Source organism: Esox lucius, chromosome 10 (genome assembly GCF_011004845.1).
Source record: "Esox lucius isolate fEsoLuc1 chromosome 10, fEsoLuc1.pri, whole genome shotgun sequence".
NCBI lineage: Eukaryota > Metazoa > Chordata > Actinopteri > Esociformes > Esocidae > Esox > Esox lucius.
In genome coordinates, this window is record NC_047578.1 from 21,290,953 (window position 1) to 21,317,348 (window position 26,396).

Genomic DNA, 26,396 nt, shown 5'->3' on the forward strand with positions numbered 1-26,396 from the left:
TCAGATCCTGGAATCAAATTATCAAGGAAGTCGCAAAATCTGTCTTATCTCCTAAAACAACATAGCATGCAGGTGCAACATTAGTAAGACTTGTTTAATTATAGGGATTTACTGATGAATAAGATTTAGAAGTAAAGAATACAATGGGAATGTATAAAAGTATGTGTTAGTATGTAAGAAGAAATTCAGTGTAAGCAGATCATTCAGTTTAGCTCAGCAACAGTGCTCACACAGCAGACAGGCTCTCAATGTCTCAATTACTCCAATATTCACAAAACATACCTTTTTTTGCTGGAGGGCACAAAATACTTTTAGTACAAATCTTAAATACACTGTAGTAGTAAATTCCTATAATTGCAAATACCCACTTTAAGTGTTGCAAAGGGCTGTTTTAGTGTCCCATTGATTTGTTTAGGTTGTTTTACCTTTTTACATCGGTTCTTGCTTGGCTTTAAGGAAAGTCTAAATGGAAAGTGAATTATGAAATCATTTGGGGAGTATGTCAGCATAAAAAAGCCCCAGTAACCAGTCTCTTTTCAGCACTTTTATTCTGTTCACCATTTCCATTAATACATAGTGAAATTGTTTCCCTTTGTTTTCAGAAACATTGTTCAGTTACACAGATACACTACATAATGCAAACACAGTGCCAGATAAAATAAATAGGTCATAACACAGTACAGGCTTTTGCGTGCTAACCCATATTAATGATTTTCCTTTACAATGTGGCTATTTGACAAAAGCTGTATGAATAAATCCTCCATATTACCATCACTTTGACAGATATAATTTACCTGAGACTGGAACAGTAATGTTCAACTCATTGACCACACACAGTAGATGTAGTACTACCACGCTGTTACTAGTATATTTGTGTTGCAGATTTAATTGATATATGTTGAGCAGCTTCTGTACACAGTTGCATGACTAGGTATGGGACTGTAGACTAATAGTGGCTATTGAAATAAAACTTGTTTCAAAGTGCTTTTGCTGTTTTTTCTTTTCTTCTTCCTGTACATTTATCAGGAATCCACATCCTGTAATAACAATAATAATATATTTTCAATGTCGAGAGAGTTGAACAAGTAAACTAGGAAACAATTCCAGGAATGCTCATAGACAGCTCAAGACAGACACAAAGGTACAAACATGCACACCAACACAGACACTATCCTTTTTGTATCCATACAAACCCCAAAGACACTCAATGACATAGCCACCTTTTCTGCCATACCATCTGAAATCTCCATCTTGCCTTCTATGAATCTCTTACATGGCTTTGTTTTCTGTACATTATTTACATTCATTACCAGCTAGTCAGGTCAAATATGTTTGCATTTCTATACAGCCTTACCATAACTGTTACTTACTAAGATTTATATGCAGAGATTTACAAACTGTCAAATGTGGACTGAACACTTTTACAATATGCTTTCCAACATCAATAACAAAGTATATGAAATGGCATGACGGTTGTTGTACGTTTGTTGTTAACATTACTGACATTAGTATGTTCAAGGGCAATTAAACTGCGCAACATCCACAGAACAAAAGACAACTCCAGATATCTCACAAGGCATGGAATGACTAGTTAAACACACTTTTATGGTCGGTCCAAAATGTGTTAATTTAATGAATGTGACACGCTACATAAAACCTGTCTCAGTTCCCATGCCTCTGAACTGTCTTAAAGCAGTTATTCAAGCCCTATGCTGTCCTGAAAAGAACCCACATCTACCATGGTACCTTCTCTATTCTGTCGTTTAACCCTAGAGAGCTTCAAAATAATATGGAGGTCAGGATGAAATCCCTGCCAGCTAGGGATTGGTTAACTTACATTGAGTGTGTGCTTTCATGGGAAATGTTTATATAGGCATTAAGCTTGACATTACCCAGGGGTTTTTGCTCCTACCTGCATATCGTTTGGGTTCACATGCACTATGCATGACAGTGAAAACGAAGTGTTTTTCTTTAAACTTTCAATAATACTTATACCAAAGGCATTTTTTGGGAATTGTCCTTGCAAAACTGCATAATGTTATCCTGGGCATTTCTTATAAAAAACAATCATACTTTCAATATAGCAATATTTAATAGAAAATAGCCTAGATAAATAAATACCATTAAAAATAAGTTATTTATCTACATTTCAATGATGAATGAAAAAGGTAATCAAATAAGGGCATTTATATATAACTAAATAAAATATCAAATAAAAATACAAATGTTGTAAAATGTAAACTGCATGCTATTCATAACATTCAGTATAAAAAAAACAATTGGGGAGACATTGTGAATATACAAGTGTTACATCATGGGTAGGAACAAATCATAGTATGACAAAATATTTTCATAAATGGCTACCAACAGCAAGGCCCTTTTTCTTTAGTAAACCGTAAATTGACATTTTATTTGACCCCAATGGACTGGTAGATAATTACTCATCCAGTGTAAATAGCTTGCCAATTGTGCATGTTTTGTTCGCCCCTTAAAAATGTGGCTGTGGTTTTAAATCTATAACAGCAATGTAACATAAGGCATGTATTCTACAGAAACTTTGTGCAAATAGTTTTTGGTTGGAATTTGCTACAAATAGCCAGATCAATGTACAAGCTAAATGTATGCATATATATATATATATATTACTGTTCATAGCATAAGTGATATAAAACCAATAACGTTATGAAATCTAATTGATTTCCTTCAAAAGACATCTATGCTTTATCCTCAGAATAGGTGTAATAATTTCCTGAACCACATGAGGGCAGTGTTAACAGATGGCCCTGGAAAGAGTCTGGTTTTACATAATTCATGGCAAAAATATGTAAACTACAGTACTATCCAGACTAAGGTAACACCACCGGATATCATTTAGGGTTGGAGAGAGACGTAGCACTATTGACCTGTGTGTCACAGTAGGGTTCATCACTTTCGGAGTCTGCCGGCGGAGACACCCTTTTCCTCTCCTCACCATCATCAGAGTCTTCAACTGCAGTGGAAATGAGGGGAGACTTCCTGAAAGGGAGACAGGGAGATGAAGTCAATACAACAGGCACTGATTTGCAAATATGATGACTCTACAGTCCAAGGTGAGCAGTAAAATATACTGAGTCACTGCCTGGCAATACAGCTGCTCCATTCAGGATTTTAAAGCCCGGCCGTGGCATACAGACAGTGCCAAGGGTTCCCGCAGACAGTTATTACTGGCTGAACGCCGTCTGGTGCAGATGGGTAAAATGGCGGACAGGGTTGCCTTGTGTTGATGCACTCCAGCAACTCCTTGTGGAGAGTTGGGCACCTGAAAGCTTAATTGAGGTTGTAGACCAGAGAATGTGCTGCCCTCCAAGTGCGTAGGTTCTGGCAAATACTTGGTTGAGCGAGTAGTGTAATAAGCGGAGAGGCCCATTGAGATATGCATCAGAAGACACGTCTCAATCTTCAACTCTCCTGAACCTTCTGGGAGTTGCTGTGATAAGGCAGGGCCATAACTGCAAATCGGTAGTGGAGAAGAATGGGGTATATTGGGGAAATAAGAAAAGATGGGCAATATTTCTAATACATGTATTTGAAACAGGTGTTCAAATATTCATATAATTAGCTTTTTACTTGTTGGAACTACAGTACAATGTATTTTGTAACAAGATAGAGTATACTTTAGAGCACTGGAGCGATGGTAAATATATGTATATCGTTTATACAGATTTTCTGACTAAAACGTTTTAGTTTGGCTATATATTTGAAATGTATAGAACTGTGCCAGATTTTAATTTACTTGCCTACCTGTTCCTGATCATTTGGAAAAGGGATCCAACAGGATTAAGATCAGGCTGTTTTACAAGACATGCTTTAATCAGCAGACTCCGTCACCATCACTTAACTTACCATCTATCTCATATCACCTCTCTATCCTCAAGCGAGTGGTTCCAAAACCTTTTCACTTAGGGAGACAGAGACAGGTGTATTTAACCTGAAATCATGTGAAACACCTTAGTTACATACAGGTGGACTCAATTAACTAATTATAGCACACTAAAGACAGCTCATTCAGTTGTCATAGCAAAGGGGGTAAATACTTATGAACATATAATGTTTTCTGGTTTATTTTGCAATTAATTTAGAATAGTTTGATACTATGGACTTTTTTTGTTGATTAGTGGCAAAACCTCCAATTAAACCCATTTTGATTGCATGTTGTAACACATCCATGGTGGAGAATACTATTAGGAGGCCCTGTACCTGAATTTCCTAAATGGGTCCCTGGCCACAAAATGTTTGAGAGCCACTGCTTTAGAATGCTTGGTTTATCTTCTAAATACTAAATATATTTAGAATGGTCCTGATGGAAATGTGGTCCTGTTAAGGAGTAGTTCTTAAAAAAAATACCTACAATGCTTGACACTTATTTTCCACATTTAAGTTTTGGCAAATTTAGTTCCCAGAGCAACTTCCTGAATATAATCTACTGTACATAAACAACTAAATATTGCAGTCACAGCAAGTATAACTAAGAGACTACCTTTACAGAGAATGTTGTCAAGGTTAAAGAGAGTGATATAGCCTTGCGGTCAAGAGAGTTGGCCTAGTAACTGATTCTAATCCATGAGGCAACAATGAAAAAACGAATATGTTGTTCTGGCCTTAAACCACATCAAATAAAAAGTTGATGGTTCATGAAAAAAAATATATATATATATGTCTATCACACCTCTATATTAATTTAGTTAGTGGTGGCTAAAGTTCGCTGGAGTTTGTCTGTTCAAAGAAAACGGAACCATGGATTACTTTTTCTCTTGGCCAATAACATTCTTTCTGAGGGAGGAAATAATCTCACATCAAGTTGAAAAACATGATTAAAGTATTAGAATACACAGAGGTAACATATTGAGGTCTCATACTAATATTTCATTTCTGCTTCAGAGAATCTCTTTGGTGGCCTGGATATGTGGATTCAGAAAGTATTTATACCCCTTTATTTTTTCCACATGTTGTTATGTTACAGCCTTTTTCTGCAATGGATTAAACTGATATCGTGATCAATCTACACACAATACCCCACAATGACCCCCCAAAACCCCTGAAATATCACATTTACATGCGTATTAAGACCCCTTTACTCAAAACTTTGTTGAAGTTACTTTGGTGGCCATTATAGCCTTGAGTCTTCTTGGGTATGACAACAAGCTTGGCCCAACCAGCATGCTCCACTGTAGGGGTTTTATTGGCAAGGTGATGAGCGGTGCCTGGTTCCCTCCAGACATGACACCGGGCATTCAGGACAAAGATTTCGATCCTGTTGTTTCTCATTGTTTGAAAGCCCTTTAAGTGCCGTTTGGCAAACTCCAAACAGGCTGTCATGTGCATTTTACTAAAGAGTGCCTTCGGTCTGGACACTACCGTCAAGGCCTGATTGTTGGAGTGCTTCAGGACAGTTGTCCTTCTGGAAGGTTCTCCCATTTACAAACATGAGCTGGGGAGCTGGTCTTCCCAATTGTTCAGTTTGGCCAGCTTTAGGAAGAATGTTGGTAGATATAAAGTTCTTCCATTTGTGTTTTTGGGTACATTCAATGTTGCAGATTTTTTTGGTACTCTTCCCCAGATCTGTGCCTTGACATAATCCTGTCTCTGAGATGTACAGACACTTCGTTCTACCTCATGGGTTAATTTTTGCTCTGACATGCAGTCAACTGTGGTGACTGGTGTTTTGCGGGTACTATTGAATGAAGCTGCCATCTGAGGACCTGTGATGTCTGTTTCTCAAACTTGACAATAATGTATTTGTCCTCTTGCTCAGTTGTGCTCTGGGGCCTCCCACAGCTCTTTCTTTTCTGGTTTTTGTTGTTCTGTGAAAGGAGTAGTACACAGCATTGTACAAGATCTTCAGTTTCTTGGCAAAAATTAACATAGCCTTAATTTCTCAGAACAAGAATAGACTGACGAGTTACAGAAGAACGTTCTTTATTTCTGGCCATTTTGAGCCTGTAATCGAACCCACGAATGCTGATGCTGAAGATATTGAACTAGTCTAAAAGAAGGACATTGTTATTGCTCCTTTAAATCAGCGAAACAGTTTTCAGTGGTGCTAACATAATCGCAAATAGATTTTTCTAATGATCAATTAGCCTATTAAATGGATTAACTTGGATTAGCAAACACAACGTGCCATTGGAACACAGGAATGATGGTTGCTGATAATGAGCCTCTGTACGACTATGTAGATATTTAATTGACAATCAGCAATAGTCATTTACAACATTAGCAATGTGTGTGTTTCTGATGTTATTTTAATGGACTTTTCTTTCGCCAAACTTTTGAATGATAGTGTATGTAAATTTGTTTATTCTGTTTTTTTGTAAATTAGCCAAAATTTGAACAATCCAGTTTTTGGTTTTTCATCATGGGCTATTGTGTGTTGATTGATGAAGAAAAAAATATTTAATCCATTGTAGAATAAAGCAGTTCTATAACAAAATGTGGATTAAGTGAAGGGGTTTGAATCCTTTCTGAATGCACTGTATGTCATAAAAGTATCTCATCCTGATATCCCATTCCTAGGTTGTCATTCCTAGCCGAATGCTGTTTGGTGTCATTTGCATATCAATCATCCCTATTAGCAAACACATTCTCCTCCAGAGCATCACCATCCAACCACAGCATCAATTCATCTTCTGGGTCGTTATCAAACTATATAGAATATAAATAGAGAAATAATGAATTACAAATTGTTTGTTTAAAAGTGTTAATTAATTTGAATAATACAAGAATGTGTTTGTATTAAAAAGGTATTATCATACGAAAAAAACGAAATAAAATAATACAAATTATTATTATTTCTAAGAAACACAGGCTATAGTATTTTCAATTGTTTATTGTAAAAAAAAACAAAAAAAAACAAATTGTAATTACACAGCCAATATGTAGGTGACATGAATAAGTTATCGAAAAACTGAGAGTTATTAGATAAAGAAGAGGCCCAAAATGAATAGGCTATGTGAATGGCGTGTCTTTGCAGGTTTCTCCTGGGGGATGTAGTGGGGCTATCGAATTGATTTTAAAGCCAATGGCTAGCTCTAGTGGTTAAGAATATTGTTGGTATTTCGTTTTGTGAATAATTATTTAGCTTAATACATTTGTAGAATATAAATCTTCAGTAAAATAAGCAGAGAAAATTCAAAAAGAGATGACAGGATGTGTGCGCGATTTAGTTTCTCTTTCTTAAAATAAAAACAGTAACTTGTAATATGTTTGTTCAATTGGTAATTGGTGACTGGTAAACAATATCCTTGGTTTTTCATTTAGTGAATAATTATTTAACATAATACATTAGATTTACATTTGATGAATTAGCCTAGACAATCAGCTGAAAATCCTATTAAAAAACGGTAATGTGTGATAAGTAGCCTATATCATTTGTATTATGTTTCAATAATAGCCTAATTAAGTTTTTGAATGGTCATGGAAATCTTGTATTTCATTTGTAAGTTCATTCAAATTTAACCAAGGCTCTGACCATTCATCTGGGAGTAACGAGCTTTCATCCATTGAGGGGTGGTTTGTGTCTGGGTACCATTTGGGTACCAACACTAAGTGTCTTGGGCTATTGACAGATTAAGTCAGAAAACAGGGTAAAACAAACAGATAAAGTGTCTCAAAATAGTTTTCTATGGAACAATGTAATATACGCCTATTTAAGAAAAGTAATGGATGGAGGAAGGTGTAGCTTTGAAAATGGCAGCTTTATATTAATTACAAACTCAAATGGCGTAAGTATTTGGTGGTTCTAGTGTTAGAGCGTTTAGGGTCAGTGTTCAGCACCACGCTGAGGTGTCTGATACCTGTCTCCGCTCTGGGTGATGAGTCTTCTGCATGTCTCCATCTGCACATCCAGGCCTCGCTTCATGGAACACATCTCCATATACTCATGCAAGTGTCTGTTCATGTCACTCTTAGCTGTGGCCAGCTCCAACTACAGGAGCACAACATAAAAGACAATCCATATTTATAATACTGGTTTCCTGGTTTATGTTTTCTGTCACCAGACTCACCACACTTTGTTTTGTAACGGGTAGATGAATAAATGGTTGAAACAAACATTAATCCATTGTTGCGATGCTATCACAAATGGATTTGGACAAACCTAACCTATCCAAAGAAGAAGAACATTTTTTGGCCCTCTGTTACATTACTAAATCTTTTTGCCTGCTCCTACTGTGGAGGACTCTATTTTTAACCTTTTCCTTTACAGTTCCAAGTAAAAACATTTTGGGTTGAACTACCTGGAACCAAAAATGTCAAAAAGGTACCAGAAACAGTTTTATCTGGAACTATGAAAGAGGGTTCCCCCAAAAGAGACTGAGCTGAAGAACCCTAATGTTCCATGTTGTTTGGGGGAGATTTATTGCTTTTTCAAAGTAGCGCTCCATCGTTCTGCATCCTTATGATTAGTCATCTTATACAGCCAAGTCCTAATATCATACATAGGGCAGTGGGACAAGTGGTCAATCTTACCTCAATCTGGTCAATGGTCTCCTGATACTCTTTCTCTCTGGTCTGGAAGAGGGACTCTGTGTCCTTTATCACTTTCTCTATGGATTCTTCCTGTTGCTGCTGTGTTTGTGTGTTAACGTGTGTGTTTGTGCATGCATATGCATAAGACAGAGAAAGAGAGAGGGAAAGTGAGAGAGGAGACATTTTATGTGGTTGCTAATTTGCCCGATATACATGAGGAAAATGGAAATGTGTTAAGGGTATAGACAATGAAACCACAGCACAGTCTAAGTTCCAAATAGTCTGTACTAGCTTGCCTCATTATCCACATGCTCTAATACATGGAGACTCTTCCTAATGGTCTCCTAAACAGAATTATATTTATGAGAATTATTCTAACAGTACCAGCGTTAATTAAATAGACCTCAGTTTGTGTGTGTGTGACCAGCCTAGCTATAATGCATTACACTGCGATGCAGGAATCAGGAAATGTTGCTATCAAAGCTGTAAATGTCCTACAATAACCTACTGCAAAGCACCGACCTGCAAGACCAACCGTAAGAACGACTGACAAGCAGGGAGAACAGCAGCTTTGCTTAGAGCATGGCCACAGTTCAGGAATCTCCTAGTCTGCTTCTAATCCTAACGATTGCACTGGTAAATATAACACCCATTTTAGCCAGCAGCTAGAGGAGAGTACGGCGGCCTACCTCTCCCTGGGTCTCCGCTGCTCCCAGAGTGTATCCTGGGAAATCCTCCCACAGGAGTAAAGTCTCCTCAGTCTCCTCCCAGGCCAGGCTGTCACAGTCGTCCTCAAACTCACACTCCCTCCTGCAACACCAACGATAAGCCTGGCTTACTAGCGGCACATCTATTTATGGATCACCAGGGGGGTTCTGGCCCACTTATGGCTTACTAACATGCTAATGGCTCACAGCTTACTCTAGGACCGGAGACCAGCGATGTGCATGCTTTGTATTCAGCCTGGTTCCTACATTCCGAATTCCAATAATCAAATAACCATGGCTTGATGTTTGCATCACAAACTTTGGAAGTGCAGAACGGTGACTCATTGTGGGTGGCATTTTGGATTTCAGGAGGCTTCGATTGCTGACCGTTGGCCAATAGTTAAAGAACGACGCATTGTACTCACAGCTGGTTCAGCATCCTCTGCATCTCCTCGTTGATCTGATTGGCTGAGGTGCTACAAGACTCTTCATCCTTGCCCCTGTCACTCTCGGAGATGCTGGATAGGTCATCTCCATCGCCGCCTTTAACCGATTGGGCCATCTGCTTCCTGGGACGTCGTGTCAGTGTGGATGGAGGTGTGGCCATCTGCTAGATGAAGGTATAGTAACAGTGGTGTAATAGCAGGGTAATAAGCCGTAATCAACAAGCTTATTAAGGTGTAATAAAACAGGTTTTGCCAAAGCCCTCACCCACTGCCATCAAATTCTATAAGTTATGTTAAGTACAAGTTCACAGATTTAATGATAGCTTCTCATGTACTCAAATAAAATGAATTTAGATAATTATTTTGTGCTGCACAAAGTATTTTTAATACCAACATTTCCAAAACACACATATTCAAACCCAGGTCTGGCGTCTATGGGTTACTTTGCAGATGCTATAGTTCATAGTATAGTGGCCAATGAGCGGTCCTGACCTGAAAGATCTGGATCATGTCTTCACAATTCCTCTGCTGGGCTACATCACACAGACGAGCAGTGATGTCGATGCGTCTACAGATGTCCATGTCTACCTTCATGGCCTTCTCTTGGATCTTACTGTCCAAATCAGACAAGTTCTAATGGGAAGAGAGAAGAGTGGGTGACATTCACAATGGGAATTTGGTGACCATGAAAGTCATGACTACCTAACTGAACATAAATGTATAAGATTCTGTAAAGCTGAATTCTCCATGTAATCTCTCTGGGGACTTTGTGCTTTAGAAAACATCAAGAACTTGAATTTGGGGAGAGCTACCCAAACGTAGAGATGTCTCACATTGCTCATAAGCCCTTTGAAGAGTACCAGCTCCGCCTTCAGCTGTTTCACTCTGAGGGCCAGCTCATCCTGACACGCCTCGCTCTCCTGGAGGTCCTGAACACACACACACACACACTTTACAGACTCATATTTATTGCATACTGTGTACAACTTAACTGATAATAAGTAAAAACACATATATATGGGTGGTGCAAATGTTATCCCTCTCTCCAGTTAATCAACACACTTTACCTCTCTACAGCTGCTTTCTAATGTACCTAGAATTCTGAGGTAGTATAAGCTGCAGGACTGGTAGAGTGCCTTCCAAAAGTATTCAAAGACCTGACCGATTATCTTCCTGAATAAAAAATTGTAGAATCAATTCATTCAATAGGGTATTTTCTTTGAAAACACTGATGCTCAAAACATTATTTCAAGGTGGAATTGGTTTTATGTTGAGAAACAGTAGTTGCTTTACACAGATAAAAGAAATTGCCATAATGAGGACATCATTAACCTACTGTTGGCCTCGATCTGAGAACCATTAAAGTTGCTGACATGTTTTCTGGTACAAAATAATATCCAAGCATTTGGAGACCCCAGTTAGCACAGTTGGATCGATAATGGGGAATTGGAAGCTTCATCACACCAGCCAGGCACTGCCAGGAAAATAGTGCCCCTTGAAACTCAGCACTCAAACAAAGAGACTTGTGAGAAAAGCCAAAGAGGCCAAGAATCACACTGAAGGAGCTACATAGTTCAGTGGCTAAGAGTAAAGTAATGGTGCACCGGTAAACCAAATCGAGAGATTTTATTGTGGTCACATGCTTTTTGGCCAAAACTCTAAATGCTGTGTGTGCTTTGGCTTGGCTGAAAGACAGTTTGCGTTTGTCTTTCAGCAGGACAAGGATTCCAAAATGGGAAAGTTTTTTTTTCTAACCAATGTTGAACCAATGTTGCCGTGATACATGTGGACAATATGCAGCAGAACAGACTACTGGACAGCCCCATGCCATCAGACCATCAGACAACCCCAGGCCATCAGACAACCCCAGGCCATCAGACAACCCCTGGCCATTAGACAACCCCAGGTCATCAGGCCATCAGACAACCCCAGGTCATCAGGCCATCAGACAACCCCAGGCCATCAGGCCATCAGACAACCCCAGGCCATCAGACAACCCCAGGCCATCAAACAACCCCAGGCCATCAGACAACCCCAGGCCATCAGACAACCCCAGGCCATCAGACAACGCCAGGCCATCAGACAACGCCAGGCCATCAGACAACCCCAGGCCATCAGAAAACCCCAGGCCATCAGAAAACCCCAGGCCATCAGGCCATCAGACAACCCCAGGCCATCAGACAACGCCAGGCCATCAGACAACGCCAGGCCATCAGACAACGCCAGGCCATCAGACAACCCCAGGCCATCAGACAACCCCAGGCCATCAGACAACCCCAGGCCATCAGGCCATAAAAAACCCCAGGCCATCAGAAAACCCCAGGCCATCAGGCCATCAGACAACCCCAGGCCATCAGACAACCCCAGGTCATCAGGCCATCAGACAACCCCAGGCCATCAGACAACCCCAGGCCATCAGACAACCCCAGGCCATCAGACAACCCCAGGCCATCAGACAACGCCAGGCCATCAGACAACGCCAGGCCATCAGACAACCCCAGGCCATCAGAAAACCCCAGGCCATCAGGCCATCAGACAACCCCAGGCCATCAGACAACCCCAGGCCATCAGACAACCCCAGGCCATCAGAAAACCCCAGGCCATCAGGCCATCAGACAACCCCAGGCCATCAGACAACGCCAGGCCATCAGACAACGCCAGGCCATCAGACAACGCCAGGCCATCAGACAACCCCAGGCCATCAGACAACCCCAGGCCATCAGGCCATAAAAAACCCCAGGCCATCAGAAAACCCCAGGCCATCAGGCCATCAGACAACCCCAGGCCATCAGGCCATCAGACAACCCCAGGCCATCAGACAACCCCAGGCCATCAGACAACCCCAGGCCATCAGAAAACCCCAGGCCATCAGGCCATCAGACAACCCCAGGCCATCAGACAACGCCAGGCCATCAGACAACGCCAGGCCATCAGACAACGCCAGGCCATCAGACAACCCCAGGCCATCAGACAACCCCAGGCCATCAGACAACCCCAGGCCATCAGACAACCCCAGGCCATCAGGCCATAAAAAACCCCAGGCCATCAGAAAACCCCAGGCCATCAGGCCATCAGACAACCCCAGGCCATCAGACAACCCCAGGTCATCAGGCCATCAGACAACCCCAGGTCATCAGGCCATCAGACAACCCCAGGCCATCAGACAACCCCAGGCCATCAGACAACCCCAGGCCATCAGACAACCCCAGGCCATCAGTACAGTGAAAACAAACACTGACACAGCAAAAGTTGAATTACCTCCTCAAGCTCAGCCACTTTGTCCTGGAGGTCAACTCGGACTGTGTATTCTTCCTCCCATCTGTAAAAACACACATGACATAAAACAAATAGCAGAGAGATGTAGATAACTCTTCTCCAGTCACTTTCAGATATTTAACACCATAATCCCACTATCTATTACTATGCAGTTTTGTTCAGTGTACATTCGTCTTTAATTAAAAGATACCCTATGCAGCATATTCCATTAAAAATATCCAATAATAACCCTTAGGTGGCGTTAGGTTGCATAGGGCACCTTTAAGAATTGAATCTTGTTAGAGACTCCTTGGTCTGAATATGTGGCTGACATTGGCATGCCTCAACCACAGGATTAAGTTTATTGACAATTTAAATATATTTTTGAACTATAAAGACTCCTTTAGATCTGATGGGGTTCATCCAAACATCATGGGATGCCGGCTGCTTGGTGCAAACATAAGTCACGCTCTTGGAATGCCATTTCCAAAAAGGATAAACATGAAGGACAGTACTCATTGGTAGAGTATCCACCCCCTCTCTCCTGACCCTCTAACTAAAATCACCCAAAGCTTCCAGAAGTAGTCCTTGTCCCAAACAGGGGCACAAAAACACCCACCCCCCCCTCCACCAGACTCACCTTCTCCACCTCTATCACACCCACCCTTTTCCTCCTCCACCACACTCCCTCTCCCCACCTCCACCACACTCACCAATCAGGGAGCTTGTTCTACCAGGACAAGCTATGACCTGGTATCTCTATTCTTGTGTTGATTAGACAGGGTTACTTTTTAAGTTGCATGCACTCGATTCCTTCTATTTCTAATCTGTTAACTGTAACACGTCAACCTACTGTTCCAGGAACCCCTATTACATCTATTAAGCTGGCTTTACTTAATATCAGATCTCTCCAACAAATCATTCTTGGTAAATGACATTATAATATCCTACAACCTAGATTTTATGTTTATCACTGAAACCTGGCTAACAGAAAATTGTAGTGCTTCTGTTCTCAACGAGACAGCACCTGAAAAATGTGGCTATATGAATAAGTATCAAAATGGTAGGAAAGGAGGAGGAGTGGCTGCCCTATTCAAAGATACATTCCAGTGCAAAGAAAATACACTAAGTAATTTTATTTATTTTGAATACCTGTTTTACATTATAGGGTACCCCCAAAACCTTGTTTTTAACCATTTTCAGCCCTCCATGATATTCTGCAAATGTTACTGATGATTTTGCTGAACTACTCTGTTATAATCAGTTGATTATAACTTGTTAATTATTACAGGGGATTTTAACATGCACATAGATAATACAGACAAGAATGCCAAATAACTTTTTGAATTACTTGACACATTTGATCTCACTCAACACTTGAAAGAGCGTACACACACTCAAGGCCACATTCTAGATCTCTAAAGGTCTCGATATTTCAGGGGTTTGGGCCATGACCTTTAAACAGGGCAGGAGACGGGAAATTTAGAAAGGGCATTCCTTAGATCTACAAGGATCTACAGTGGAGAAGGAGAACTGACCCTTCTCCCCCGGCACAATAATATAGCAGTGTAAGACCTTGGGGCTGAGACAGGGGGGTCAGTCCAGTGACACTGTGGCCCTATCTGGGAGAGGCCCTGGCCAGGGCCCAACAGGCAGGAAATCAATCCACCCACATTGCCAAGCATCAACCAAAGGGACACCCACCAACTGCAACCACCGTGAAATGAGGGCCAAGTATTGCCAGTGGAGTTCAACTCAATTGCACGATGGGCGCAACAGAGACAACAACAAGCCAGTGACTCTGCCCCCAAATGGTATTGGAGCGAGGGCATCCCAGTGGGGATGAGAGCCCACCTGGCTAGACAGCAAGGGTAGATAGTATCAAGCCTTTCTGGTCACCTTCACATCCCTGGGCCAGACTGCACTTAATCATAGACGATGCTGAAGAGATGAGTCTTTACAAGATATTTAAAATGTTGCACAAAGTCTGCACATCGAACTTTAGTTGGCAGATCATTCCACACTAGTGGAGCTCTATGAGAGAAAGCCCTGCCTCTGGCTGTTTGTTTAGAAATTCTAGGTACAATTAGAAGGCCTGCATCTTGCGATCTAAGGTTACGTGTAGGTATTTATGGCTGGATCATTTCAGTGAGGAAAGTAGGAGCAAGTCCATGTATTGCTTTATAGGTTAATAAGAAAACCTTAAAATCAGCCCTAACCCTAACAGGCAGCCAGTGTAAAGAGGCTAGTACTGGAGTAATGTGTTCAGTACAAATTGAAGTTTATTTATTGATTTTTCAGGGTAACCAGAAAGAACAGCATTGCAGTAATCTAATCTAGAAGTAACAAAAGCATGGATTCGTTTTTCAGCATCAGTTTTTGATAAAAAGTTTTAGATTTTTGCAATGTTCCGAAGATGAAAATAAGCAACTCTTGAGATATATTTTATATGTTCATCAAAGGAGAGGTCAGGGTCAAGGTTAACGCAGAGGTTTCTTACAGTTTTTTGGGATACAACCATACAGCCAAGAAACAAAACTTTGTTTTTGGGTCCTAAAACAAGAATTTCTATTTTTCTAGAGTTTAAAAGCAAAAATTCTCGGTCATCCACTTCCAAATATCTGAAACACATGCTTCCAAAGTAGCTAATTTTGGGGCTTCTCCATGCTTCATCGAAATATACAACTGTGTCATCAGCATAACAGTGAAAATTGACATTGCGATTCCGAATGACATTACCCAGAGGTAGCATATATAGTGAGAACAATAATGGCCCAAAACTGAGCCTTGAGGAACACCAAAACATACCTTTGATTTGTCAGAGGATAAGCCATCCACACATACGGACTGTTATCTTTCAGATAAATAAGATTTAAACCAGGCTAAAACATGTCCATGTAGCCCAATATGGGTTTCCAGTCTCTTTAAGAGAAGCGAGTGATCAATACTGACAAAGGTAGCACTAAGATCAAGAAGCAACAGGACAGATGCGGAACCTTTGTCTGTGGCCATTAGAAGGTAATTTGTTACCTTCACGAGTGCAGTCTCAGTACTATGATGGAATCTGAAACCAGACTGGCACATTTCATAAATGTTATTTGTCTTCAGGAAGGCATTCAGTTGTTGGGAAACACATTTTTCTGAGATTTTTGATAAGAACGGGAGGTTCGATGTTGGCCTGTAAATGTTTAATATGTTGGGATCCAGATTAGACTTAATTTCCGTTATTTTTAGTGAGTTTGGTTCACATCCGGATGATAGGGAGCAATTAATTACATTCAACATTTGATGACCTAGCACAGGAAGTAGCTGCTTAAGTAGTTTTGTTGGAATCGGGTCTATTTGGCAATTTGTGGGTTTAAAACTCATTCATTTAGTGACCGCGTTGAGCGATACAGGACCTAAAAAGTGTCCCCATTGACACCAGTTTAGGAAGGTTCAGATCATTCTCAGGACAATCGCAATTTTGGGGAATATACCTATTTAAGGAGGAGTCCGTTATTTGTTTTCTAATGGTGATCATCTTTTCATCAAAGAAGTTAATGTATTCATTACTGAATATTGTTTGGTCCCTATACACTACACGTTCGCACAGAAGGTCCAACTGAGACTTGGCTTCCAAATTTAACATAACCCCTGTGAAATTATGGAGGTGTTGTTTCCACATCGACTGTCCAGGGTCATTAGCGTTAACTGTCTACATGTAGCACATCTGACTCACCTTTCACCATGTTTGTCACCTTCATGTTCAGTTGCAATATTTGTGAACCCTTTTGAACAAACTGCTTATGATCTGATCTTCATCCGAGTCATAACTTTTGGGCGGTTTCCTGGACACAGTTTAAGCGAAGTTCAGTAATAGATTCCTATGGAGATTTTTCAGGTTGATCACTAAACCAGGATATGGCTTAATCTGTCACAGGAAAACTACAGGAGTGTGATTTAATAAAGAACACACAAAAATGCGTACATTTACATAAATTGCATAGTCGGGTATTAGTGTGAACTTCTAAGATAATCACTTCTTCCAAAGTGGGTAATTTATGACAGCTGTTCCAGTCAATAAGACCACATTCAGTTGTGGGTCGACGGTCCCTGTTGTATACAAAAAGTTGATGGGGTAAAAAAATAAATACAATTAATAACCATTTCGTGTTTAGGATCATGAAAAAAAGATGATCCTAAACACTAAATCTACAAGAATATACAGAAGAAAATGTGCATCTTGGAACAGCCAAGTCAGAGTCCTGACCTTTACCACACTAACCATTGTCCAGGTGTGACCCACAACTACAGAATAATTTTGCTTTCGACAGATGCTGCAAAAGGAGGTTCCACCAGATTGGCCTAATAAACAACATGGCTCCCATACTTTTCCCAGACATTAAGATCACATTTTTGGAGACCTTTATGCTGGTAATTCAAAAGGGTTCACAAACTTTGTCTCACAACGGTATATTGCACATGTCATCTCAATGTTGTACTCATCTGGAGAAGCAGTACACTAGGTTTTTTTAACTGCATAGTTGAGAATGTGTAAGATGTATACATGGGTAAATCGGTATACCATTTGGTTAGGTGTTCTTGCCATTTCAACTTTCCCTTCCTGAATAAGAAAGTGGACAATAAAGTGAAATGGAGACCTTCTACACAAAAACAATACTGCATGATATTGTATTGTTTAAATCTTGATTGACATTTATATGTCTAAGTGTATCAGCTGGCAAGTCTGGAAGTGAGAGAACTAGCATTGCAATGTCTTCATTAACATTCACATAGTTCCCTTGGAACGATACTGATGTCATCATAGTGATGTCAGCGTCTTCTCAAGGATGCTGCAGAGGGTGAATGATGTTCCAGGATGGGTAGATGAGGTGAGAGGGGGAAAGACCAAGTTTGTGTGCGAACGGGGAACAGAGTTATTGGGAGGGATGGTGAGGAAACAGTGGGACTGAAAGAGAGAGAGGAAAGAGACTGAAAGAGAGATAGTAGGAGAAGGGGAGAGAGAGGAGAGGGAGAGAAAAAGAGCAGAGGAGAGGGGGACAGAAAGGAGAGGGACTAAAAGAGAGGAGACAATTCAAAGTGTGAGGGACAGAAAAAAGAGAGCTAGGGATTGATAGAGGGAGTGGCAGAAAGGAGGGAGAGAGGCGATGGATTGGAAGAGAGAGTGACAGAATGGAGGGAGCATGATTTGGTGATTCTGGTGGCACCACTAGTGGTCACAACTCTCAGTACAGTGCTGCATTGCAGATGTAGAAAGGAAACAGTGGGTGGAGGCAAGAGACAGAGAGTGCGTGTATGTACGTGTTAAACCATGTGAGAGAAAAACATGTGTTCTGAGGACTTCTCACCCATTCACTTCAGCCCTGTCTGGATAATCCTCCGATTGGATAGGAGATTCACTAGTGCTGTTCTTTTTAATGCTGTGATTACCCAATGTTTAAACTATGATCCCCTTGAAGCCTATAATAATATAATTTGCAATATACAAGGGCAAATTGAGGACAAAAAGATCAATCTGTAAACTGTAAAAGAAACAACTTCTAGTGTACAGATTAACCATTAACAGAGTAATTAGGAGCAATATTATGAATGATAATGAAGATGACTAGAACAAAAACAACAGTAAAATATTTATCCTCAGTGCAATACTGTATAGTTATAACAGTAGGCCTAATTGTCAGAAATTATTTGAATGGTTGACTGACATGATGTAGGCCTACAACAGCAGCCTAACAGCATGATGGCTATGAGAATTAGCAGGAAAACATAAAGCCTGTTATATATTTCCGCAGTATATTAAAATATCAGCAGTTGCAACTCATGTTGACCTTCCAGGAGATTATGTAATATTTTGGGGGTTCTGGGTTTATTTGGGGTAACACCCAAAATGGTGGATTAAGATAAAATTAGGCTATTTGAGAAACATTCCACACCACATTTGTAATAATTTGTAAACCAGTACAAAGAGAGAAACCTTAATAGACTACATGTGTAACTCAATTATTTGGTCTAGTTTTCAAAAGACAACTTGGAAAGTTGTAAAGAGTATTTGGAAAGTTTTCAGACTCCTTCAGTTTCTCTAGATTATCCAATCCAGAATTTTCAATGCTTTAACAATGTATTATCCTTACCCAGATATACGCCTCAACACAACTCTATCTTGGAAGTCTACAAAGAGTTTCTTGGACCTCATGGTTTGGTTTTTGTTCTGACATGAACTGTGAATTGTGGGACCTTACAGCAACGTGTGCCTTTCGAAATCATGTCCAATCATTAAATTCGCCAAAGCAGGACACCTATCAAGCTGTAAAGAAATCTCTAAGATTACCAAAATACATTTTTGCACCTCAGCTCAATTTGGAGTGATTGCAAAGGGGTCTGAATAAGTATATGATATTTTTAGTATTGGCATACCTAAGAAGACTCAAAGTTGCGATTGCAAAACGCTTCTGCAAAGTGCTGAATAAAGGATCAGAGAAATGATGTATATAAATGATATTTCAGTTTTTCATTTTCAATAATTTGGCACACACTTCAAAAAACAAGTTGTGCACAGACAGATGGCATTTAAAAAATATATATATAATTTAAATCTTCTGCAACAAAATGTGGAGTCAAAGGGTTCTTAATACTTTCCGAAGCCACAATCGGAAGGGTATTTAGATTTTTTTTAAAAACTCCGTTCCCCTTTGGCTCTCCAGAAAGAGGCAGACAAATCAGGACAGTAGGATTTTTGAAAATGTTGAGCTATCTACACAATCTATGACATTACATCAGGCCTACAGGTGACATCAGCAAGCCCTATGAGCTACATAACATTAACATACCTGCGTTTATACTCATCCCTCTCTCGTTTCACCTTGCCCAATACGTTGTACAAGGCCCGTATTTCAGGGGTGATGGTGTCGATTTGAACACCTACTCCGTCTGTTTGGGCACAAGGCACACCTGTGCCGGTTATGTGTGACTCCCTCCCAACTCCAAACCTGCGGTCGTGGTTGTAGGACCAAACAGTGCCGGGGAGGAACCGGGGCGGCGGGTTAGTTGACATAACAGTCCCCGAACTGACATATTTCTCGTTAATGTTGGATACAGTCTTGTAGGGATCTGTAGGGGTTAATAAAGGACTGGTGGAAATATGTGGAAGTAGTTGATTGGAATTGAGATTGGAATTTGTGTCAGTCAGAGTCGAGTTCCTGTATATTGATTTGCTGTGAGACTCAAAAGAAGGAGTTGTAGGTCTGTTTAGCGATGGAGAGAGTAGGCCCCCGGGCAGGTATGCAGAGTTATTGGCGTTCTGTAGTGGGATATGTGCAGGCCTAACCGCGATGGGCCCTACGAAACCAGTCTGGACTCCCATTTCCTTAGTAAATGGCCTTTTCCCGTGTCCTTCTCCTGAAATGTCCTCATTGTCTTCCAAAGCCTGCTGAAGCTGCTTCTCCAAAGCTTTATTCCGACGCTCAAGTTCGTGAACTTTAGCCAAAAAGCAACGAAAGCGCAAATTCAGTGTCTTGAGAACACTTATATTTGATCCCAAGTCGTTACGCAGTGCCATAGCTGCGGGGGGTGGCGGCGCTCGGTGCATGTTATTTAGGTGCAGATACGCGAGTCCCGAAGGTGGCAGGGTAGTAAAATCTAGCCCAGATATCCCATCTTGTCCAAAGCCACTCGTGTGCTCCCCAAAAACGTACGGTGGGTCTGGTGCACCATATGAATCTAGGCCTGTCATGGAAGAATCCATATGGCTCCCCATCTGGTTATGCTGCTGTTGCTGAACCAGAAGCGCGTTATCCCCGAGTAACGGATTCATTCTTGAGTATGAAAATCTGAAATGCTCAAAATCCGGCATGAAAACCGACTGCTTAGTTTAGCTTGGCAGCTAACACCTGGTGCAAATAATACTAGCGTACTTGCTCTAATACGAATTACTGTAGGCAATGCTATCCCTGTGAAGATCAAAATTGCTGTACCGGTATGCGTCTTAAAACAGAGGTATATAGCCTAACTGTAAAAAAAAAAAAAACTAAAATGATATTGCAGGTTTTAAAAAAAAGAGACGTTTCCGCGATGGAAGATCAGCCAATTAAGTGGTGATGGCTACGTACCTGGCTGGCTGGCTGCAGTGGAACTAGACTAAACTTCCGCGTCTACCTAGGTAACGGTGAAATCAAGACGATTGCCAGTGGGAAATAAACAAGCTACTGCGGGTTTTACTTTTAGCTTACCGTAATGACTGCAATACACGCGAAATTAACAATCTCACTACTTGGCTTACTGGAATTGATCAGTTTCATTATTTCTTCTCCATGTTTCTCCATTCCTTTTCAATAAACTTTCATTTAAAAAAAAATAGCTGGCTTAGTATATTTTCCGATAGGTTTAATTGATAACACAATAGGTTTTATTCGTCTACACTTAAATAATTACAATGGCATGACTGACTTTGTCACCCTTATTTCAAGATGGTTCATAGTCCCTAGTTTGGGTTCCAGACAGCAAAGCTGCAGGAAATTATTGTTTTGTGCTGGTTTATATTATTATAATTATCATTTTTATCCATTTTAAACGCTTATAACGATTGTTCTGTTTAGTGAAAACTCACCAAAATCGGCACACATTTAGGTATGGTGGCTAATTGAAATAAATAACCTGATGGGATGAATCCGCTGCATGATTGGCTAGCAACAGCCTGTTGAAACGCTCGAACACTGCCCCACCATCCCATATCACCTATAATGTTGAAACTTCTCATGAAAGTCCCATTCCTCATGGGGAAAATGTTTTCCTCTGGGACCCATAAAGTCCACCATCTTGGATTTCCCAACATTTTGAATTTTGTGAAAAACCTTTAAAAAATATTCTCATAAACTGTTAGTCCGATTGACTTGTAGGTTAGTATACCTACACTTTATACCCTGCTCTAGTTAAATTTATAAGGTCGATTATTTGAAAAACCAGGAAATGGCATTCCCATCAATTATGGTCATTTTGGTAATTTGTTCCCACTGTCACACAAACAGCTGTCAATCCTGAAAAAAAGATACAATTTCCATGCAAAGCCATACAGGTGCTGGTCATAAAATTAGAATATCATCAAAAAGTACTGGTGGCGCTATAACAATGTTTTGTTAATCTATTTTTATTCATCTTGGAAGTTTCATAGATATAACACATTTAGTGACACTCCCAAACAGACATCGTTTGATCAGCTATGCTTTTCTACTTAAAGGTAAAAAATACATGTATAATTCATAGAAAATATCATATACTTAATCTCCATGACACAGAAAACAGGGAATCCGGTTGCAGTGACACGTTGTGGATCAGTTGCTCAGTACTGTCCTGTGTAATGTGCAATTGGTTTGTTTTTTCCAGCTTTTCAGTTTCACTGCTTGTTGCTGCATTAGCTAGAACCCGCGAATCGCTGCTTGCAGCTATATTTTAAATTACAATTATGAGCGAGTTATTCAACACAACACTAATTATAAAGCACTTAATCTTTTGTGGTCCATTCAAGAAAAAGGCTCATATGAGATGTTTACAAACAAAAATATTAAAAGAAACCTCTGGATCCTACAAACACGTCATCATATACAGTTGTGCTCAAAAGTTTGCATGCCCTTGGATAATTCGTAATATATGTACCATTTGTAAAGAAAACATGAGTGAGCAGGCAAAAAAAACATTTTATTTCTTAAGGGATTCACATTCAACCGTAGGTCATATTATTATTGAATCGCACAATCATAAAATGAACTATGGCCAAAAAATAATAATGAAATGACCCCTGTTCAAAAGTCTGCATACCCTTAGTCCTTAACACTGTGTATTGACCCCTTTAGCATCAATTACAGTGTGCAGTCTTTTGTAATAGTTGTCTATAAGGCCCCAAATTCTTGCAGGTGGTGTAGCTGCCCATTCATCTTGGCAAAATGCATCCAGGTCATGCAAAGTCTTCTGTCATCTTGCATGAACCGCACATTTGAGATCTCCCTAGAGTGGCTCGATGATATTAAGATCAGGAGAATGTGATGGCCACTCCAGAACCTTCACCTTTTTCTGCTGTAGCTAGTGCAGCTGTCATGCAGAAGAATGCAAATTGTCTGATAACATGTTGCATTCTTCTTACCATCAATTTTCACCAGATTCCCTGTGCCTTTAGAGCTCACACACCTCCAAAACATCAGTGAGCAACCACAATGCTTTGCAGTGGGGATGGTATTCTGTTCACTATAGGTCTTGTTCACCCCTTTCCAAACATAGCGCTTATTGTTGTGACCATAAAGCTCTATTTTGGTCTCGTCCAAATTATAGTGTGCCAGAAGCTGTGAGGCATGTCAAGGTGTTGTCGGGCATATTGTAACTAGGCTTTTTTGTGGCATTGGCGCAGTAAAGGCTTCTTTCTGGCAACTCGACCATGTAGCAAATTATTAAGTATCTTCATATTATGCTCCTTGAAACAATCACACCATCTTTTCCCAGAGCAGCCTGTATTTCCAACACCTTGGAGGTTACCTGTGGGTTTTTCTTTGTATCCCGAACAATTCTTCTGGCAGTTTTGGCTGACGTCTTTTTTGGTCTACCAGATCCTTGGCTTGGTATCCCCGAATTTTCCATTAAGAATTTTCCGCTACTTATTGGAAAAGGATATAAAACCAGTATATTTTTATATCATTTTCCATTACCTTGTTACATAAGTCTTTTGACAGGTCTTTTCTGCTCCCCATGGCTCAGTATCTAGCCTGCTCACTGCATCCACATGAGAGCTAACAAACTCATTCACTATGTATACATAGACACTAATTTCATTTTAAAAACCTGGAGGTGTGGGAACTTCACTTTAATTGCCATTTTCACCTGTGTGTGTCACCTTGTGTGTCTGTAACAAAGCCAAACATTCAAGGGTATGAAAACATTTAATCAGGGCCATTTGGGTGATTTTTGTTATCATTATCATTTTAAAAGGAGCCAAACAACTATGTTATAATAAACGGCTTAATATGATCACTATCCTTGAATAATTTTGAAAATATGACTGCATGACTGTCATATTTTCAAAATCAATGCCAAAATTTCACAATTTCTGCCATGGTATGCAAACTTATGAGCACAACTGTATTTTTCGTTCGTTTTAAAGTGACGTTGAATAGATGGAATCTGTATTAACCCGATATAGCTTAATTGATACAATTAGAAGATATGTTTACAGCAGCAGATGAGAGGTTGAATAACCTAAGAAATGGCTAAGAAATGGCTAACTTAATCAAAATAGGCAAAATAATATACAGTGATATAAAAAAGTTATTAACCCCTTAGAACGTTTTTTTATTTATTAATTTTTAACATATTTGGACACAAGGATATGAGCTTATAAAGTTTGCCCAATTCAACAATTCACAAAAAAAATCTACTTTGAAAGCATTTATGCAATTTAGAAAACAGAAATTTTATTTTTATCATGTGGAAAAAGTAAGAACACCCCTACACATCAAATGGCTAAAATTATAACCAAGTGCACCAAAACAGTTGTAAAGAGTAACTTGGGAGGGTCCAGCCTTCCTTAAAGAAAATAAACCTGGTCTGGTTTGGCCTTTACCATATGGATGTTTTGTAACACATCATGCCAAGATCATGAGATATATCCTAGCCACTCAGAAGAAACGTTATTGATGCCCATGTGTCTGGAAGGGGTAACAAAGCCATTTCCAACCAATTCAAAGTGCATAATTCCACAGACCAATGAATCATCTACAAAAGGAGAAAGTTTAAAACAACTTGCTATCAACATAGGAGAGGTCCTCCCGCCAAATTCAGCCCAAGAGCTGGCCGAAAGATACTCATAGAAGTCTTAAAAAACCTAAAAGCAGGTTCACTCATGGCTCGCGACTGCTTGGAGGACTTCTAGGGACAAGTAGGGGAGGAGGTCCCAAATCAAATTTAGTTGAGGGCATCAAAAAGGCCATAGTCGGACCTGACCCCAGGGTAACATCAAAGAAGTAATGGGCCTCTCTTGCCACAATGTCGAAACACATGAGTCAACTGTCAAGAAAGACTTCACAAACATGGTGTAACGAGGACGTGCGTGGAAGACGCACGCCATCCCCCCCGACGTGATGTTCGGCGTGCATCATTGCCGGCCTTCTAGTCACGCCGCTCCTCCTCCCACGGCTCTATCATGTCTTGTTATTGCACACACCTGGTGTCCATTCCCTCATTAGGTTGCCTATATTAGTTCCTGTGTTTCTGGGCGTCTTTGTGTGGTATTGTTCTATGTTCAGTGTTCTGTATTTGCCGTGCGCGGTTGTTTTTGCGGTTGTGCATTATTTGAGTATTACGTGCCTTGTTTGTCAGAAGAACGCAATACATTGACTTTGACTGCCTCCCTGCATTCAACTCCTTTTTTTAACACACGCCACGAAGACACACTGTTACACATGGTCTACATGGGAAGTCAGGAAGAAGCCTCTGCTCTCAAAAAAGAAAATCAAGACAAGACTGACTTTTGCCAAAATACTGTAACAATGTGCTTTGAACAGATCAGTCAAAGTTGGAGTTCTTTGGATGCAATGCCAAGCACAATATTTTGTAAACACAAAACACTGCCTTGTACTTGAACTTGTACCAGCCATAAAGCAAGAAGGTGTTGGCATTATCTATTCATTATGTATTACGTCTGCTTTGCTGCCTCAGAGCCAGACCAACTTTTCATTATCCACATTGTACCAGAGAAAAATGTGAGGCAATAGGTCAAGAAATTAAAGCTGAACCGAACATAATAATTGAAACAGGAAAATGATCCAAAACACATAAGCAAAGCTTTACTTCATCTGTACTATGAAATAGAATTTCAATAGATTTTTGCTGAAACATGATTGCAAATAATAACCTTCTTGTCATTTTTTGAATTAGTTTACCTTTACCAATAGTGTTGAAGTGAAGATTACTTATCCATGTGTCCACATTTTCAAAAATAAAGTAAAAATGTCCAGGAGGTATAGTTCTTCACACAGGTTTTAGAAGTTTTAAAATAATTTTAAGTTGGGATGGCCTGAACATGTGTAACAAAGTTTGGTGTCTACTTTGAATAGTTTAAGAGATAATGTGGCCAAGTGTCATTACATACCCTTGAATGGGTATTGGGTTATATGATAATGTTACTGGTTTATTGGATTATATGATAATGTTGCTGGGTTATTTGGTTATATGATATTGTTACTGGGATATTGGATTATATGATAATGCTACTGGGTTATTGGATTATATGATAATGTTACTGGGTTATTGTGTTATATGATAATATTACTGGGTAATTGGATTATATGATAATGTTACTGGGTTATTGTGTTATATGATAATGTTACTGGGTAATTGGATTATATGATAATGTTACTGGGTTATTGGGTTATATGATAATGTTACTGGGTTATTGGGTTATATGACAATGTTACTGTTAGTGGGGATACTAATTGTGCAAATTACA

At 39.9% G+C, this 26,396-nt stretch overlaps 1 protein-coding gene across 4 annotated transcripts; it reads right to left on the reverse strand.

Annotated features, from left to right (window-relative positions):
• Window positions 1–529: 529 nt before the first annotated feature.
• On the reverse strand, window positions 530–21,107 carry iffo1a (intermediate filament family orphan 1a). 4 transcript variants are annotated; one of them, XM_020050004.2, is made up of 9 exons: window positions 19,744–21,107; window positions 12,917–12,977; window positions 10,492–10,587; window positions 10,151–10,291; window positions 9,638–9,822; window positions 9,195–9,315; window positions 8,506–8,601; window positions 7,833–7,963; window positions 530–3,015 (listed from the first exon to the last, which is right to left on the reverse strand). In XM_020050004.2, exons 1-9 carry the CDS (start codon window positions 20,763–20,765, stop codon window positions 2,868–2,870), a joined length of 2,001 nt encoding a protein of 666 aa, XP_019905563.1. In that variant the 5' UTR covers window positions 20,766–21,107; the 3' UTR covers window positions 530–2,867. The 4 variants fall into 4 exon arrangements, with proteins under 4 accessions (XP_019905563.1, XP_019905562.1, XP_010895166.1 ...); XM_020050003.2 differs by having other exon boundaries at window positions 8,506–8,604; XM_010896864.3 differs by having other exon boundaries at window positions 8,506–8,604; window positions 9,638–9,819; window positions 19,744–21,106.
• Window positions 21,108–26,396: the final 5,289 nt, after the last annotated feature.

What these genes read in the sequence shown, in the direction of transcription:
- iffo1a (XM_020050003.2), bottom strand. Translation starts at nt 20,765, where the DNA reads ATGCCGGATTTTGAGCATTTCAGATTTTCATACTCAAGAATGAATCCG. An exon ending in ACATGATCCAGATCTTTCAG is followed by an intron (nt 9,823 to 10,150) that starts GTCAGGACCGCT and finishes ACCTTCATCTAG; the next exon opens with CAGATGGCCACACCTCCATC. An exon ending in AGACCATTGACCAGATTGAG is followed by an intron (nt 7,964 to 8,505) that starts GTAAGATTGACC and finishes GTGCTCCTGTAG; the next exon opens with TTGGAGCTGGCCACAGCTAA.